The sequence below is a fragment of the Panicum virgatum genome, chromosome 6N (assembly GCF_016808335.1).
Source record: "Panicum virgatum strain AP13 chromosome 6N, P.virgatum_v5, whole genome shotgun sequence".
Classification (NCBI taxonomy): domain Eukaryota; kingdom Viridiplantae; phylum Streptophyta; class Magnoliopsida; order Poales; family Poaceae; genus Panicum; species Panicum virgatum.
In genome coordinates this window covers 36,120,620-36,135,917 of record NC_053150.1, presented here as the reverse complement: position 1 = coordinate 36,135,917, position 15,298 = coordinate 36,120,620, and the positions used below count along the sequence as shown (strand labels likewise).

At 43.8% G+C, this 15,298-nt stretch overlaps 1 protein-coding gene and 1 long non-coding RNA gene across 2 annotated transcripts; both read right to left on the bottom strand.

The window, feature by feature from the left end:
* Positions 1-225: 225 nt before the first annotated feature.
* Positions 226-4,182, bottom strand: LOC120679426. The gene is made up of 2 exons (XM_039961009.1): positions 3,038-4,182; positions 226-746 (listed from the first exon to the last, which is right to left on the bottom strand). Exons 1-2 carry the CDS (start codon positions 3,516-3,518, stop codon positions 700-702), a joined length of 528 nt encoding a protein of 175 aa, XP_039816943.1. The 5' UTR covers positions 3,519-4,182; the 3' UTR covers positions 226-699.
* Positions 4,183-10,772: 6,590 nt separating this feature from the next.
* Positions 10,773-12,991, bottom strand: LOC120679955. The gene is made up of 2 exons (XR_005677397.1): positions 12,819-12,991; positions 10,773-11,530 (listed from the first exon to the last, which is right to left on the bottom strand). It is a non-coding gene; the product is annotated as an uncharacterized LOC120679955 (long non-coding RNA).
* Positions 12,992-15,298: the final 2,307 nt, after the last annotated feature.

The window sequence follows — 15,298 nt, the reverse complement described above, 5'->3', positions numbered from 1 at the left end:
GCTATCCATCAATAAATCGATATTGGGCAAATGTTGAATTATGATGGCCAGAGGAAAGTCAAGAGCTTCTACTGATACAGAACACCAATGTTAGACAAGTTCTGTCGACAGGGTGCAGAATATGCCATGTTAAAATATCCATGCACAAAATATTGAAATAGTTGAAGAGTTGGAGGGAGAGGGGGAAAAGGCATCCATACACCAGCAGTTTGACAGTGAAAGCAATTCACAAACAGGAAATAAATTGGATACAGAAGATATGTAGAATCCACAGGTGTTCAGTTCCCGTTGTTCATGAACACATATATACAGAAGAATCTCCATCATACTAATAATGTAAAGTTGAAAACACCATGATAGTGATATAGGCAGTTCTAGAGTTATATAAGAAAATCCGATAGCGAGGCCATCAATTCATTGCTCCATTGCCAGAAATATCAATAACATTGCATACCAATTACACATCATGGTTCTCGTGATTTCTTATTCTGCAGGAATACCATAGCCTTGAAACCTCAGGAAGGATGATGTACCCATTCATTGATGTTCTAAAATTCCACTGCTGTCGTTGTCCTCTTGATTTGCTGTTTTGGGTTTTATCTCTTCCTTCATCGATATGTTCTACACATGGGGAATATGATAGGTTGAATGTAACAATACTATATACATTGAAGCCAGCAAAGAATGGAAATGGATAAATCAGTTCGGAAGGGAAGACACCCATTGCTCTACAAAATTCTTGTTATCTGCAGAACAGAGACAAGGGACAACATTAGGAGGAGTATATTTGAAGCAGTAATTTTGCTCAGTATGGAATAACAAAACAGAAATGATTAAAGATCCTAACTATATTTGGACAGGTAAGCTTGATTGAAACATAAACAAAATGTAATTAAAACACTTAAAGAATGATATTAAACTAGTAGAGTTGGACACAAGATTGCTGTAGTTGTGGTTCAAACTGAGAGCTTGTTTTCACAATTGTAATTAGATAACACAAGCAAGGCCATGGCGAGTATCAACTAGGTCAAATTTGGGAAAGCTGATAAGCCAAATGAATAAATGAATACAGGATCAATGAAGGAGTGAGGAAATTATGGAGAGATTATCAACTAGGTCAAATTTGGGAAAAGCTGATAAGCCAAATGAATAAATGAATAGAGGATCGACTAATGGGTGAGGAAATTATCGAAGCTACAAATGCATGTCTAGGGAGGATTAATACAAATTGCTTGTGCATGTCTCAATATTGATGCAAATGACACTACAATGATTAGAGATAGATAGTCATTAAATGTGTATTTTCACATTTTGCATCAACTTGGATGACACATTTACTGGATGAGATACTTGATGTACAACTGGGAAAGCAATATTTGTTAAGAAAATTTCACATTTTACAGCAATAAGGTCAGTAAAAAAATGCATATTCATAAATAAATAGTACGAATATAAGACAGTTGCAGTATTGCATGGCAGGCAGAAACAACTAGCATTTGTGGCCAAACTAGCCCAATTGCAGCAGTAGGTGAACCGAAAAGACAGAAAGAGTGGCAGGGCAGAAAGGAGGATGGAGTAAGTTGGAGGACAAAATGATCCTTTTACCCTCAGCTTGATATCAGACTTCAGCGCTAATGGTCAACAATGGCACTTTTTTTTGGGGGGGGGGTGTCTAAAGCTCAATGGCATATAAGGGAGCATTAGTTTTAAAATGAACTCAAAGTATCTAAGACTTTTCATTTTCAATGGTAATGGAATGATATGTACTTGAGAAGATGTGCAAAAGGACAAGTAAAATAATGCATGTGTAGGACCATAGCTCAGACTAGCAAAAACTCGAAATTGAAGATATCCAAACTTAGCAACTAGATAAGTTTTAACCCTGAAATTAATGTAGATAGGCGACAGGGCACATCTCCAACAACAAAAATGGCAGTGCCATATGCATATGTACTGCTGACCATATTTCTTTGGCGTGTTCAAGGTTAGCAACTACCAAATTTAGGACTGCAGAAGAAGAAAAAACCGATGACTAGATCACATTCATCAGAGGTATCTGATAAATTTTGTGAACTGAGTGAAGATATCAGAGCTATAATAAAGAAATCAAACTAGGCAAAGGCAATCAACTTCATTCACAGCACAGCAAAACAAGTTGAATAGTTGGAAAGCACACACTATAGAAAAATGACGGACACTACTACCAATGTGATAAACAGTGCCAAGTTTTGGGTAAAACAACAATTATGAATGAATGATCGTGGCAGTTGACACTATGGCAGCATAGGAAATGAAGATCAAATAAGCAATGTAGCAAGTACATTTATGTCCTACTCATATGGTTACGCGTTTAAATAACCACTGGAAGTTGTGTTTATGATTATCAACAGTAAGCAACTATAACAGCAAACTTCAATGATGATAGGCCAGACACCAAAAATTACAACACTTACTGTTCCTTATCTACTTTCAGTAATGCAAGTGTTTCACCTAGAAGGCCAGAACTATAATTTCAGTAGCTCATTATGCTGCTGCAGCCTCATAGTTATAGATAGATCGTACACTTGTACTATGCCTGGACAACTACTGCCAAAAGCATTCAATAGTTGATAACTAGAAACTTGCCAATTTGGGGGGCATCGGTTTAACACGCAGTACTTAACAGTTTCAGCCATGTGATTAATCACCTACACTACTACTGTACAAGTATAGTGGTCACTGAAGAAAGAGTAGCATACTCAGTAATGCAAGTGTTTCATCCAGATCTATAATTTCAGTTGCTCATTATGCTACTGCAGCCTCATAGATCGTACAATTGTACTATGATTGCCGGGACAACTACTGCCAAAAGCATTCAATTGTTTTTTTTAACTCAAAAGCATTCAATAGTTGATAACTAGCAACTTGCCAATTTGGGGGGCAGCAGTTTAACATGCTGAACTTAACAGTTTCAGCCATGTGATTAATTACCTACACTACTAGTACTGTGCTAGCAAGTATATTGGTCACTGAAGAAAGAGTAGCATACTGAGCTCACCAGAAACGCCGCCATTGGCGACACCAATAGCACCAGGGAACCTGCCGTCAGTATGAGCAGACCTCTGAACGCGGCCACGGCGGTAGCACGGGACGAGGACGGCGAAGCTGCCCTCGGAGTCCCCGTCGCTCTGGAGGTCCGGCGCGAGCGGCTCGAGCCAGCCGATGGACCAGTCGGAGCCGTCGGAGTCCGAGTCCGACAGGCAGCCGTCGCCGTCGGACTGCACGATAACCATGCCGTGCTCCCCGTCGGCCCTCGCCTCCCCGCGGCCGCCGCGCCTCCGGCTCTTGCCCTTCCGCGGCCGCGCCGCTCCTCCGCCCGGGTGCCCGACGGCGTCCGGCTCCCGGAACCCGGACGGGGAGTCCGGGAACAGGCCGTTTGCCACGGCCGTGCTCACCGCCGGCGGCTCCCGGCTCCTTCTGCTTCTAGTTCTGCTCCCCGGCCATATCCACTGGGAGAAGCGGGTAAGCGACATGGCCATTGGGGACGGAAATCAAAGAATTCTTGGCTCCTCTTGATCCCGGTGAAAATCGGGGGGCCAAAACTAAGCAGAATCAAACAGGATAGACAAATCCAACAGACAAATCGCCGAGGAAAATCCTATCCTCTGCAAGAACTAGCTAGATCCAATACAGTACATCTCTCTCACCAAAAGTTGGTTGGCAAAGGCGCCGCCTTTAAGGGAAAGCAACCCGGCCGGGTCGAGTGGAACAAATGAAATCGCGCGTAATTATCCGCAAAACGGTTGCTTCTCGGCAGAATCAAAAGGGGAGCGAGGGAGAAAGCAACGGGAAATCGAGAGTTGCTCAGACGGAACCCGCCTCCCCGGGGAGTTCGCCTCCACTCCACAGGCACCGAACCAAGCAGCACAACCGAACCAGGGCGGAACTCCGGAGGCTGGATGAGCCAAGAACGGACTGGCCACCAAGCCTCCGAGAGAGAACGCCGAGGGAGAGGGGATCCCGCAACCGAAGGTGATGGGAAGAGCAAGGTTTGTTGCGAGGTCCCCGCGAGAATCCGGGGGGTGGAACCCGCTCCCTAGATTCGGATCTTTGGGTGGGGGGGGGAGAGGGAGAATCGGAGCCAGAGAACTGGACCCGGGAGCAGGATGCGTGACAGCGAAGGAGAAGAAGAGGCCAAGAGCAAGAGGAGAGACCGAGAGGGAGGGCCCCTCCCGGTTTGTTTCGTAGGCCGCCCGCCGCCGGCGAGGTCCGGCCACCGACGGCCCGGATCGCGAGCCCAGGTTGTGGGAGGGGGGATCCGGGCCGTCGGCCGGGGGGGCCACCGGAACCAATCGTCCGCGTGGAACGGATCCTGGCGCGGCCGGGCCGTCCGACGTGGCGCGCACGTACTCACGTGCGGCGGGCTTGGAAGGCAAGTTCCGGCTGCCGTGCGTCGTCGTCCCCGGCGCCCACTTGTCGTGTGTCGTTGGGAGGATGGGCTCATCGTGTCGTGCTCGTGTGAGGTTCATCTCGTCACCCGACGGTGACGCGGCGGTTTTGTGTGATGGACCGGGGAGAGCACAGCACGCGGTGGGACGTATCAGGAAGTTGGGAGGACCGTGGGAAGGGTGGAAGCAAGTGGGGTCAAGAATGTTTGGAAGAGACGACCAAGCTTGTTAGGAACCTCTCAAAGTCATTGGATCACAATCACATGCCGGCATACATGGTTTAACAGTCTTAATAAAAAACATGCAAGAAATTAAGTACATAGTTTAAGACTTTGAACAGTAGTATGGACTAAGATGGTTGAAACTTTGTATCTCTTTGAGTGAAATTGGCTTTTAGAATCGTAGCGGTGGGTATGACATTGTAGAGCAATTCTTATTAGTACCTTGTAGTATCATTTTCGCTACAAACTAACTATGGGTATCTTAGTTTTTTTAGAAGGATGCACACCTTAGTTTAGGCTAGCCATGCTGTGACAGTGCCCCAACTCAGTTAGAAAGGGATCATGTTGTCTATTCTAATCAAAGTATGTGGTTATGACAAATAACGATCGGAAAATCGAATTTCTCTATATATATCCTGTCTATGAAAAATGCTCATATCACTTCTGCATGCTCCGCTTTTATGCTTTTGTCAAATGTCAAATTCGTACTTTAGTGAGCATGTATAGGAACACTATAGGATAGTGTCTTCACTACACCTTTTCTCTTTACCCAGGTGCTCAATGGGAGGCTTCTTCCTTTTGCCGTTTTAGTTTAGGAGTTTAGGAAAAAAAAATTCCACATGCATAGATGTCATAATGTCAACATAAACATGCCAAACCAATAGTCTCTTGTCTCTTTTGGTGACGCGAGATTTCAAGAGTTGGGAAGACCCTATGTAGCTTCCAGGAAAATAAAAACATATACACATTTTTTTTAGAAAAAAAGATGACTATATCTATTTATATATACTATAAAGATCGAAAATAATTGAAAATCTTTCTCACCCATGTCGAGCTTAACTTATACCTCACGCCGGACTCACCTGTAAGGGCCGAGGGAGGTGGAAGGAGGTGGAGATCCATAAAAATCATGAGTTAGAGAGCGTTTCTACCCAAAACTAATTGTTTTTGTTACCGTGATGTCCGTCTTACCCGCTCGTGTACCCAGGGACCCAAATCCGAAGCCTGATTTGTTACGTCGAGCGCTAGCTCTCACCGGAGATATTCTTGACCGAGGCGTGTACCACATGGACTGCCTGACTCGAACATGGCAGGCAACTCGTCCACGACCATCACCGTGTCGCCCTCGACAGTCTCTGGTGAGCGGATTCACGAGACTGGCCATGCGGTTGTCATCGAAAAACACCGGCGGCGAGGACGCGGCCGCTGGCGGCGTCGACGCTGTTGAACCTCCTGTCGTGGAGGGCCCAGCGGTGGGGCAGGTATGCGCCGAGCCGTGGTGCTCAGCTCGAGCAATGGCGCAGGCCGCAGGACGCTGCAGGAGGGGCCACGACGCTTGACAGTGCCCTTGCCCCGCGTCGCCGCTCGCTTTCTCCCTCCCTCCCTCTCCTACCAAATAGAACCAAGGCAGCCGTTTTGATCTTGTCCCTCGAGCCATCCTCTCTCAAGGTGAGTCTCCAGGACTCCAGCTACCTTCTCTGACCAAACTGTACCTTCTCCAACCTCCATCACCCTGTATTCCTGGCTATGCCGAGCTTCCTATGAGCTCGAGCTACAATAATGGCTGTCGTCGCCCCCTTCTTCCCTCTCCCTTTTCCACCTTCCGACCAAGCAAAACGGGTTTGGGATTGCATGGAGATCCAACTCGCTGCTCCCAGTACCATATATAGATTTGAGCTTCAAAAGTTCAGCCATGGCAGACAATATTTGGAGTAGCTCGAACGAAAGCATGTGCCAGGCTCCTGATCTATTTCTTAACTCCAATATTACTTCTTGCCCGGCCCAAACATTAATAAGCCTGTAAGGCCCATGTATTACCCGTGGGCTCAAACAACCACAAAGCCCACCGGTCCTAGATCATGCCATGATCATCACGTGCAAGCAATCAATCATCTATTTTGTGTTTCTCCTTTTTCGAATAATAAACCAGCATCTATCCTTGTAAATACATCCTAAAATTCTTCTAAAAGCATGACCTACCCTTTCCAACCATTCCTGTTGAGCTCATTTGATTTGATTTTGTTGGTTGTTTGTATTTTCTTATATGATGTGCCACCACGAGCAAAGTCAAAAAAAAAAAGAGCTAAACCAAAGATCGAATCAATTAGGTTACCCGTTGACAAGTTCCACCAATAATTTATGGGTCGGAGTAGTGGTTTATTATTTGATAATATTATATTAATTCTTTATGACTTCTATAAAAATTATAAAGTTTTCCTTTGGATTAATTGCTTGAAGAAAAATGTTGTATTCTAATACAATAACTTAGATCTTTGCAATTAGGATAAGTAGGACAATTATAGTGAAAATTTGCAATGTACTCGTATTGTGCAAGACAGAAATTGAGTGAGAGTTTGTTACCACGTATAGTTTAGCACTAAAATTATATTTACTATATTTTAAAAATACGTGCGTGACGCACGTACATCTATGCTAGTTTTTTATAAAAGGATAAGTTCTAGGGTCATCGTATTGAGACTATAAACACTACAGTAGGTCAAGTATGAGCTCTTAGTTTATAGAGGTAAGAGGTTTGAGCTTATATACCCAAAGTTATATGTTGTGGCATTTTTTCTCGATGATATAACTTAGAATTATCATTTTCCATCATGCCATGTATGGAAGGGTTATAATAAAGGAACGATGGCAATACAAAATTCTATTCCCTTGCTTTTATCGGCTACTGCAACACCAAAGATAAGTTAACAACATAAACATTATATAACTTCCTTCCGTTTGTAATTGTAGTTGCATACCTAAATCGGTTTGCAAATGGCTTTCCTTTCTTTTGGATGACAGTGAAGTAGCTGCTATTTTACCGAGAGTTTGTAGAACGAACTGGTTCAAGAATTTACATGGCCAACAGGCCAAGTTAAAAGTTTTTGTAAAGTCTTGAACAGGGGCGTCCCGCCAAAACTGGGGCAGTGCGAAATATTAAGATGGGCTCTGGTGGCCCTAGCGGTAGCAACGTCTGGGCTGCCGAGTGTTGTGGCAGTCTAGAATTGGCCATAGCCCGTGGGCGTCTGATGACTCACGTCTGGCAATCGGCGTAAGAGAGTCGACACCACGACTGCTAGGTGCGGGTCCGCTCAAGATCCGGCTCCGTGAGGCATGAATGTCAGTGCACGATAATAGATAAAGCGGTGTTGGTGATTGAGTCGAGCGCCACCGCGGCCACCGAGCGGAAGGCTGGGCGCAGAGCGATCACAATCGGGAATACGATGTGTGACTTCCGGGTGCAATTTGGACCTCGTTTTGCTATGGATTGAGCTGAAAATCAATGAAATTGAAGCCTCCTACCTTACTATGCATAAGGTATACATTATATTTAAGGGGCCCTTCAAATTTTCTCAGTGCTTGGCTTCAGTGCCCAGTTATGGAATAGGGATGATGTTGCAGGATGGATGCTTGGGAATACTATTGAGCTAAGCAACCTTCTTTCACTGACACCAAGTGGGGATACGGCCCCTCCAAGGATAATAGGGTTTTCTGAAGGTGATAATGCGATACTTCTACAGACATATGATGGTGCATTCATGGTCCATTTGGAGTCATTGCTATTCAAGAAACTTTCTGAAAGAATGCCTTGCCATCTTTATCATCCATTCGCGAGTTTCTATCCTGCAGGTACATAGTATTCCTGTACACTGCAATTGTTGCAAAGTTTAAGTTACTTTAATAATTAGTCGATGGAATGCCATCTATTTCTGAGTGTTGGACTACCTCAGTTGTTTCTTTGGCTGCAACTCTTTATTTTATAGCAGTATTTTACTTCAAATATTATCATTGAACTATGCTGCTTGATTTACAGCACCAATTTTTGTTTTAGCGGTTTGTGTCCATAGATTCAAAACTGGCAAACTTTTTAAAAGTATAATAAAGTAACTTGTTGGAATCCTACTTCTGTATGCTAGCATGAATTGTGTTACCGTAGCAAGCTAGATATTAGCTACTGCATAAAAACTGAAGTGTTCAAATGAGTTGTCCACTCAGCACATTGGGAAGCTTAAAGCCAGTTATGTTCTTCAGTTCAATCATTTTCAGCTCTATATGATTGTGGTATTACTATTAAATCCATGATAACTTCTGGCTTCATGCAAAGAAGTGAGATTGTTTGATCCTTTCTTGCCAAATTTACCACCATCACTTTTGTTTCAAGAATTTGTTATTTGGGCATATCTATGATTTGCATCTACAAGTTTGGACCACAAGAAACACTGAAATGGAAATGGTTGTAGTTGGACAACGTTGTCCAACTACAACCATTTCCATTTCAGTGTTTCTTATGGTCCAAACTAGATGTTGACATGATTTGTTCAGTCTGTATATTAAGTTTTCATAATTATCAGTTTTGATAACTGTTGTATATTTAAAAAATATACTGGACAGATTGTTCAAAAAATACCCTCGACCATATCATAATTTTCGTAAATTTAGCACAATATTTTGAATTTATGATGAAATATAGTGGGAAAAGTTTTGCTGTGCTCCTACCTTACATGCGAAGTAAAAAGTGTCAGCACCCTTTTTTGAACTGAAGGAAGCATCAATTGCAGAAAATAAAGTATGATATAGAAAATTGATTTATGAGCTTGAAATATCCAAGTTTCATACGTGGATCCAGAATAGTTCTTCTGCCGTGTGTCCATGTCAACTTGTTTTTATAAATGATATGATTACTGGTTGGTCGTTCTTCCATTTACAAATGAGTTATATGACGAAAATAAACTATGAGTACAATTTTGCCCCGATAAGGGCATTGAATCATTAAACTTGCCAATTGTCAGTTGTCAATGAGATCAGATATAGCCAATGCAATCGAACTATTCTTGTTTTGCTGGTTTTTTTCCTTTTGGTCTATTGTTTTCATCTGATAATGGTTAGATGGTTAATCCTTGGAGATAAGTGTCGGCCAGTGCTAATCTAATGTTCATTGATTGAACCATGAGGCAATATTGTAGACATAACTTTTGGCTTTTCGACTAGTCGGTAGTACAAAGTGATTTGGGTGTTTGACTGATTGGAATATTTGCTACACAGATACTTAAGACTTCAGTCATGATTATGGTTGAAATAGCACGGCAATGCATTATTTTATTTTATTGTTTTATAGTAGAAAAGGATTCATGAATGATAGAAGATTGTACCAATTAACCAATCTGAATTTCCAAGTTCCAACTGAAATGTCAGATGCCTAGCCAAGTTAAATGTATGTTAATAAGTTAAATGTATCTAAGCAGCCTCCTTTTCGGTTAATGTCACCCCATTCTATAAAGAATGCTTCATATATTGCTCAATTTATTTTTTGATGGTGCTAGGGATTTTTAGTGTGCACATTTAAAACATGGGCATTTAGGAGTACACAAAATTGACAAGGACTAATCTACCAGAGTAAGAAAGGAATTTAGAAATGCCCATGAGCTGCTTCTCCATCCTTGTCAAATGGGCATAAATTCTTGGACTTGTGGTCTGGTGGTGCCAGAGGGATTGAGGGAGCCCTAGATAGGTGAAAGGCATTTTCCCAATTTGACCCTTTTACACGAAGCGAGGATAAAAATGTAACCAGAGTGCTATGTGTATGCGAGCCCGCACCTCGAAAGAATTGGGCAATGTGGCTTTGAAGGACGGGATGTGACATGTCATCTGCATATTGTACAATGGGGTAGTCTCCGCCAAAATCCTGACCAAGGAGATGGGTGCTGATATTGTTCATGGCTGCCTCATTTATAACTAATAACTGAAGGAGATGTGCCACCATAATAAAAAGAGGTGGAGAAATGGGGTCTCCTTGCCTAACTCCTCTTTTGCAAAGGAAAATGCTTACCTAGTACCCCATTAAGCAGAATGGATGAAGTTCCTGAATGCAGAATTTTTTCTACCCAGAGCTGCCATTTGCTTGAAAAACCCTTGTGTTTGAACATTTCTAGAATGGCAACATGTTCAACTTTGTCAAAAACCTTCTCCAAGTCAAGTTTAACTGACTATCTCCCTTTTGGGCTGTTGGCAGATGTGGAGAAACTGAAATGCCCACGCTAGACGTACGGGCCAGCGTCCAAAGTTGAACTTTGCATACAAATATGCAGTACTCTTGTTTATTTGTATGCCTGTGTGTCGAGGAGAAATAGAGACATCCAGCATCCGATGCATAACGGGACAAGGCCAGCCAAACAGAGGAAAAAGGCGGCTTTTGGCTACTGACTTCAGTTTTTTACAAAAGAGCTCAAAAGAGCGCATTATTATTCTGCTACCAAACTGCTAGTCTGCTACATATCCAACCACGCTAGCTCCTCCCCATAGGTCCGAACAAGGCAGATCCAGAAGCTAAGGATGGCAGCTATCAGGACGCTGACAATGCAAGACCAGAGTATGCACGCCAGGTCAAAGAACAAAACAAAGGGCAGTGGATACTGAGAGAGCAGGGCCAATCTTCTCAAAACCTACATGACGCAGAGCTTCAAACGCCGCAAAGGGTGCCCGCGGCAAGAAGAGGATCAAGTGCCACATTGCCAGCCGCACCACTGCCATGTAGACACCCCATAACATGACCACTGACATCCACCATGGGAAGCCACTGCCCCTGAAGGGTGTGTTATACATGATGTACGCCGAACCTGCTGAGATGGCAATGAAAATTGGCGGCAAACAGACAAAGACTACCCAAGCAGAAGCACGGCACATATTTGTGTTCTTGTTGTGTTCCCCGATCGTCAGTGACGACGACGACAACGTGACAACCATTACCCACTGAAAAGCTCGGGGGTATGTTGCTATCTACATTCAACTTCACTTCCTCACTAGTGGATGCAGACAGCAGAACCATGATTCCAGTCGGCACGTGCCTTTATATAGCACAAGGCAAAATTTCAAAGTATGAGATGTATCCTGGAAAAACAAAGTCAGATATCAATTCCTATTCCATAATGAAAACTGCACATATATACGTGGATTTTAATATCAACCAGAACCGTAAATAAGAGTTCCATCACCAAACAGAGATTACTAGGATCGAGCATAACTATGAATTATTTGCAGATTGACTCCCAGACCCACGAATGTAAAGGATTTTGTTGAACTATACAGTTGCATTTGGAGCAAGCTAAACAATTAATTAGGCCATATTCAAACAAAACCAAGCTGATACTCTACAAACACAGAATGGAGCACACAGCTGCTGCAGAGTATCAAATCAACCCCCATACGGTAAACAAATTCAGTCCCAGTGTCGCTGAAAATCCAGAAATGAATCCTCCCTTTTTTCGCTCTTCCGGAAATGGTTCATGGAAATAAAAGTCTAACTGAAGCACTGGTATGTCTTTTCTTTTCTTTTTTTCCTTTTTAATTTGTCTGTGAAGGGTAATGAAAAAAAAAGAAAGGCCTGATACTTTCTACATTCACGGTGGGCATGCACACATGAATATATAACAACAATAACAAAAGTAAAAGATTCACTGCAAACATGAGAGCATGGAATACACGGTTCAGTCGTGATGGACCAGCTAGACAGAATGAATTCAGGATCATAAAACCGACCAACGCGGCTTACACTGACAAAAAATAAACCCTCCACCAAAAAAAAAGACAAAAAAATAAACCCAACATATTGCATCATCTGAGATAGCTGCAGACTGAGCATTACACACCAATTGCCCCGTTATCTCTCCATCTCTCGCGCTCAGCAGCCGACTCTCCCTTTTCCCAACGACTATTTCCCCCAAATCGGCAAAAGGCCTGGCGGCATCCTGGGTGAGGTGAGTAGTACATGCCAATCCACCCAGCCGACTTTAGGGTAGAAGAGTAGAAATACTAGGATTGATGTTCTTCTGCTTCATAGAATCATTGTCTGTTGTGTATGATGGTATCAAAAAACAAATAACAAACCAATTGGTTCGAATACTTTGTGAGAAAGAGCTTCGAAGACATGGAGACATTGACATACTGTGAACTTGTTTTACTGTTCAAATATGCCTTTTAAAGTTTAAGGAGATGGGAATACCAAGGCTCTGCCCCGCCAGGCCGCCACTCATCCGAAACCCTAAACCCTAGCGGCCGGCGAGAGAAAAAAAAAAAAAGCTTTTTTTTTGTTGCCGAATCGATGCGTATCGTCGAGTAAACGCGACTCGAGCGCCTACATCTCCCTGAATTACACGCCATCAAGGGAACGAGAGTTTACCTCTGCTAGAAGACGGTAGGGAGGACCGGAGGAGGATTCGACTGCAGAGGATCCCCGCCAAGAGCAGACCGCCGGCGCGGAGGGAAGCAGACTCTGCGTCGAGGAAGAAGGAAGGGGATCAGGGCGGTGGCGCAGCGACGAAAGGTGATGAGGCGAGTCGCATATATGATGGAGAAATTTCCTTATGTAACACGGGATAAAAATCTAAACTTCCGCATGGAATACTAAATGTAATCTATTTGTACAACTTTTTCAAAGACGGATGTAATTTTTTGAGATGAATCTAATGACGGCAATTAATTGATGATTTGCTACAGTGATGCTACAGTAACCATCCTCTAATAACGCGGTCAAAGGCCTCGTTAGATTCGTCTCGCGATTTACACGAGGGTTGTGGAGGTGGTTTTGTAATTAGACTTCATTTAATACTCTAAATTAGTGGTCAAAGGATCAAAAAGTTTTCGTGAAATTTTTTTCAGCCTCAACCAAACACAGCCCTAGGACCCTATCATATCACACTGAAAAATTTTAACTCCCCTATTTTGGTACCAAAACTTTTGTTCTATTCCTTTTTCAATACTTCCGTTAGATCCGTTAGTCACTTTCCTTAAAATTCAGTCTCACGTATATTACACATAAGGATGGAACCGGATCGGATTGGATATGGATTCGGATATCTCGGATAACCATATTTCTGTTTACTTCCGGTTTCCATCTCTTAGGATGGAAACGTACCGGATTCGCACGGATACAGATTCGGATATCTCGGATAACTATTTTCCTGTTTTCTTACCGTTTCCATCCATAATTACAGATTCGGTTTTTGACCAAAATTGCCTTGAAAACTTCCGCTCTGCCCAATTTTTCCAACACTCCCGACATCCAGTGTTTTCCAACACTCCCGACATCCAGTGGCGGAGCTGGAGGGTGGAGGGGGGGGGGGGTTGGCAGGGCCATGGCCCCCCTAACAAAATAATTTTTTGTAAGTACCCTTTAATTTTATCTTAATTCTAATTAAATTTTTAAGTATTTTTAAATCTTAGTTAATCTTAGCTCAAGTTTTCAAGTACTTTTTAATCTCATCTTAATCTTAACTCAAGTATTTAAGTACGTTTTAATCTTAGCCCACTTCAGCCCACAATAAAAGCCACAATATTATTCAGTTCCTTGGAATTTCACACAATCAAACCTGATCTCTAGCCTCAGAAGTTCTTTCGGTTCTCCGTGTTTGGCTAATCGTTTGTCATAGCTCATTTGTATCTCAGTGGAGGGTGCCAGTAGAATCACGTCTCATGATCGACATCGCGTGAAAGCACGCCAAGGCGTCGATGGCAAGTAGGTAGGCAGCCACAGCCGAGATGGATGACAACAACAAACCTACTTGCCCTACTAATGCGATTAGCATCAAATTCATGGCTTTTGTCTGTAATTCTTCAATTTAAACCAACATTTTTATTATTGTTGATATGGTATGCTCGGTAAGCATTGTTGATTTCGTATCGTATAATAGAATAGATTTTTTAAATTAAGTCTAATTAATCTTTGTAGGAAACCAAGGCAAAACTAAAATAAACAAGATATATTGACCCGTTTCTATTTTACTTTGTGAATTGTCATTGCGTGATTAAACAATATATATCGTGACTAACTAGAGCATATTAGCACAATTAATAAAAATTAATGTAAATTGCCAAATTTTTGTACCTACAAATATTATCGAAGCTTGTCGGCCTCGGCCCCCCTTAAAATTTCTTTTCAGCTCCGCCACTGCCGATATCTACAAACTGAGAACTGAACTAAATTTACTGAGAACAGAAACCGAAGGAACCGGAACTGGAACCGAAGAAGCTGTTTGGTTCCATGATCAGAGGAACCGAACTTTCTTGGTATATTCAATTCTTGGACTCGGTTCCCCCGAAGAACCGAAACTTGGCCCACTTAGGTCCAATCTAAACCGGCCCAAGTAAAAACCCTAACCTTTACTCTCCTTCAGCCTCAGTTGCCTGCCACACACGGACACATCCGTGACACCCGAGCCGCCGCCCCCCAGGCCCCCACCCCCAACCCCCATTGCCGGCCCCCTCGCCGCGCCGGCGCGCCGTCTAGCCCCCCTCCCCCGCGCGCGCAGTGCGCGTCTAGCCCCACTCTGCTCTCCTTCCGACCCCAACGCCAGGCGCCCCGCAGCGCCGCACCCCACGTTTGTCGTTCGCTAGATGCCGGCTCGCCGCTTGGCCGTCGGCCCCCGCCCCCGGCTGCGTCCGGCGTCCCAGCTCCCGCCGGGCGCCGCATCTCCCTCGACGCCGCCCTCCTGCGGGCCCCGACCCCGTCCGCCTCCACCCCCGTCACCCACCCTCGGTAACCAGCAGCGCTCGGCGGTTGCCGATCATGCCAGGCGAGTCACGGGCCATGGCGTGCAGCCGCGGGGAGGGGAGGCGGCGGCAACATGCGGCCCCGAATTGACAGCTCGGTGGCGCATCCAC

Excerpts from the sequence above, each read along its gene's own strand:
- LOC120679426 (XM_039961009.1), bottom strand. The coding sequence starts at position 3,518 with ATGGCCATGTCGCTTACCCGCTTCTCCCAGTGGATATGGCCGGGGAGC. Across the intron at positions 747-3,037 it reads CGCCAATGGCGGCGTTTCTG|ATAACAAGAATTTTGTAGAG; the intron begins GTGAGCTCAGTA and ends TCTGTTCTGCAG.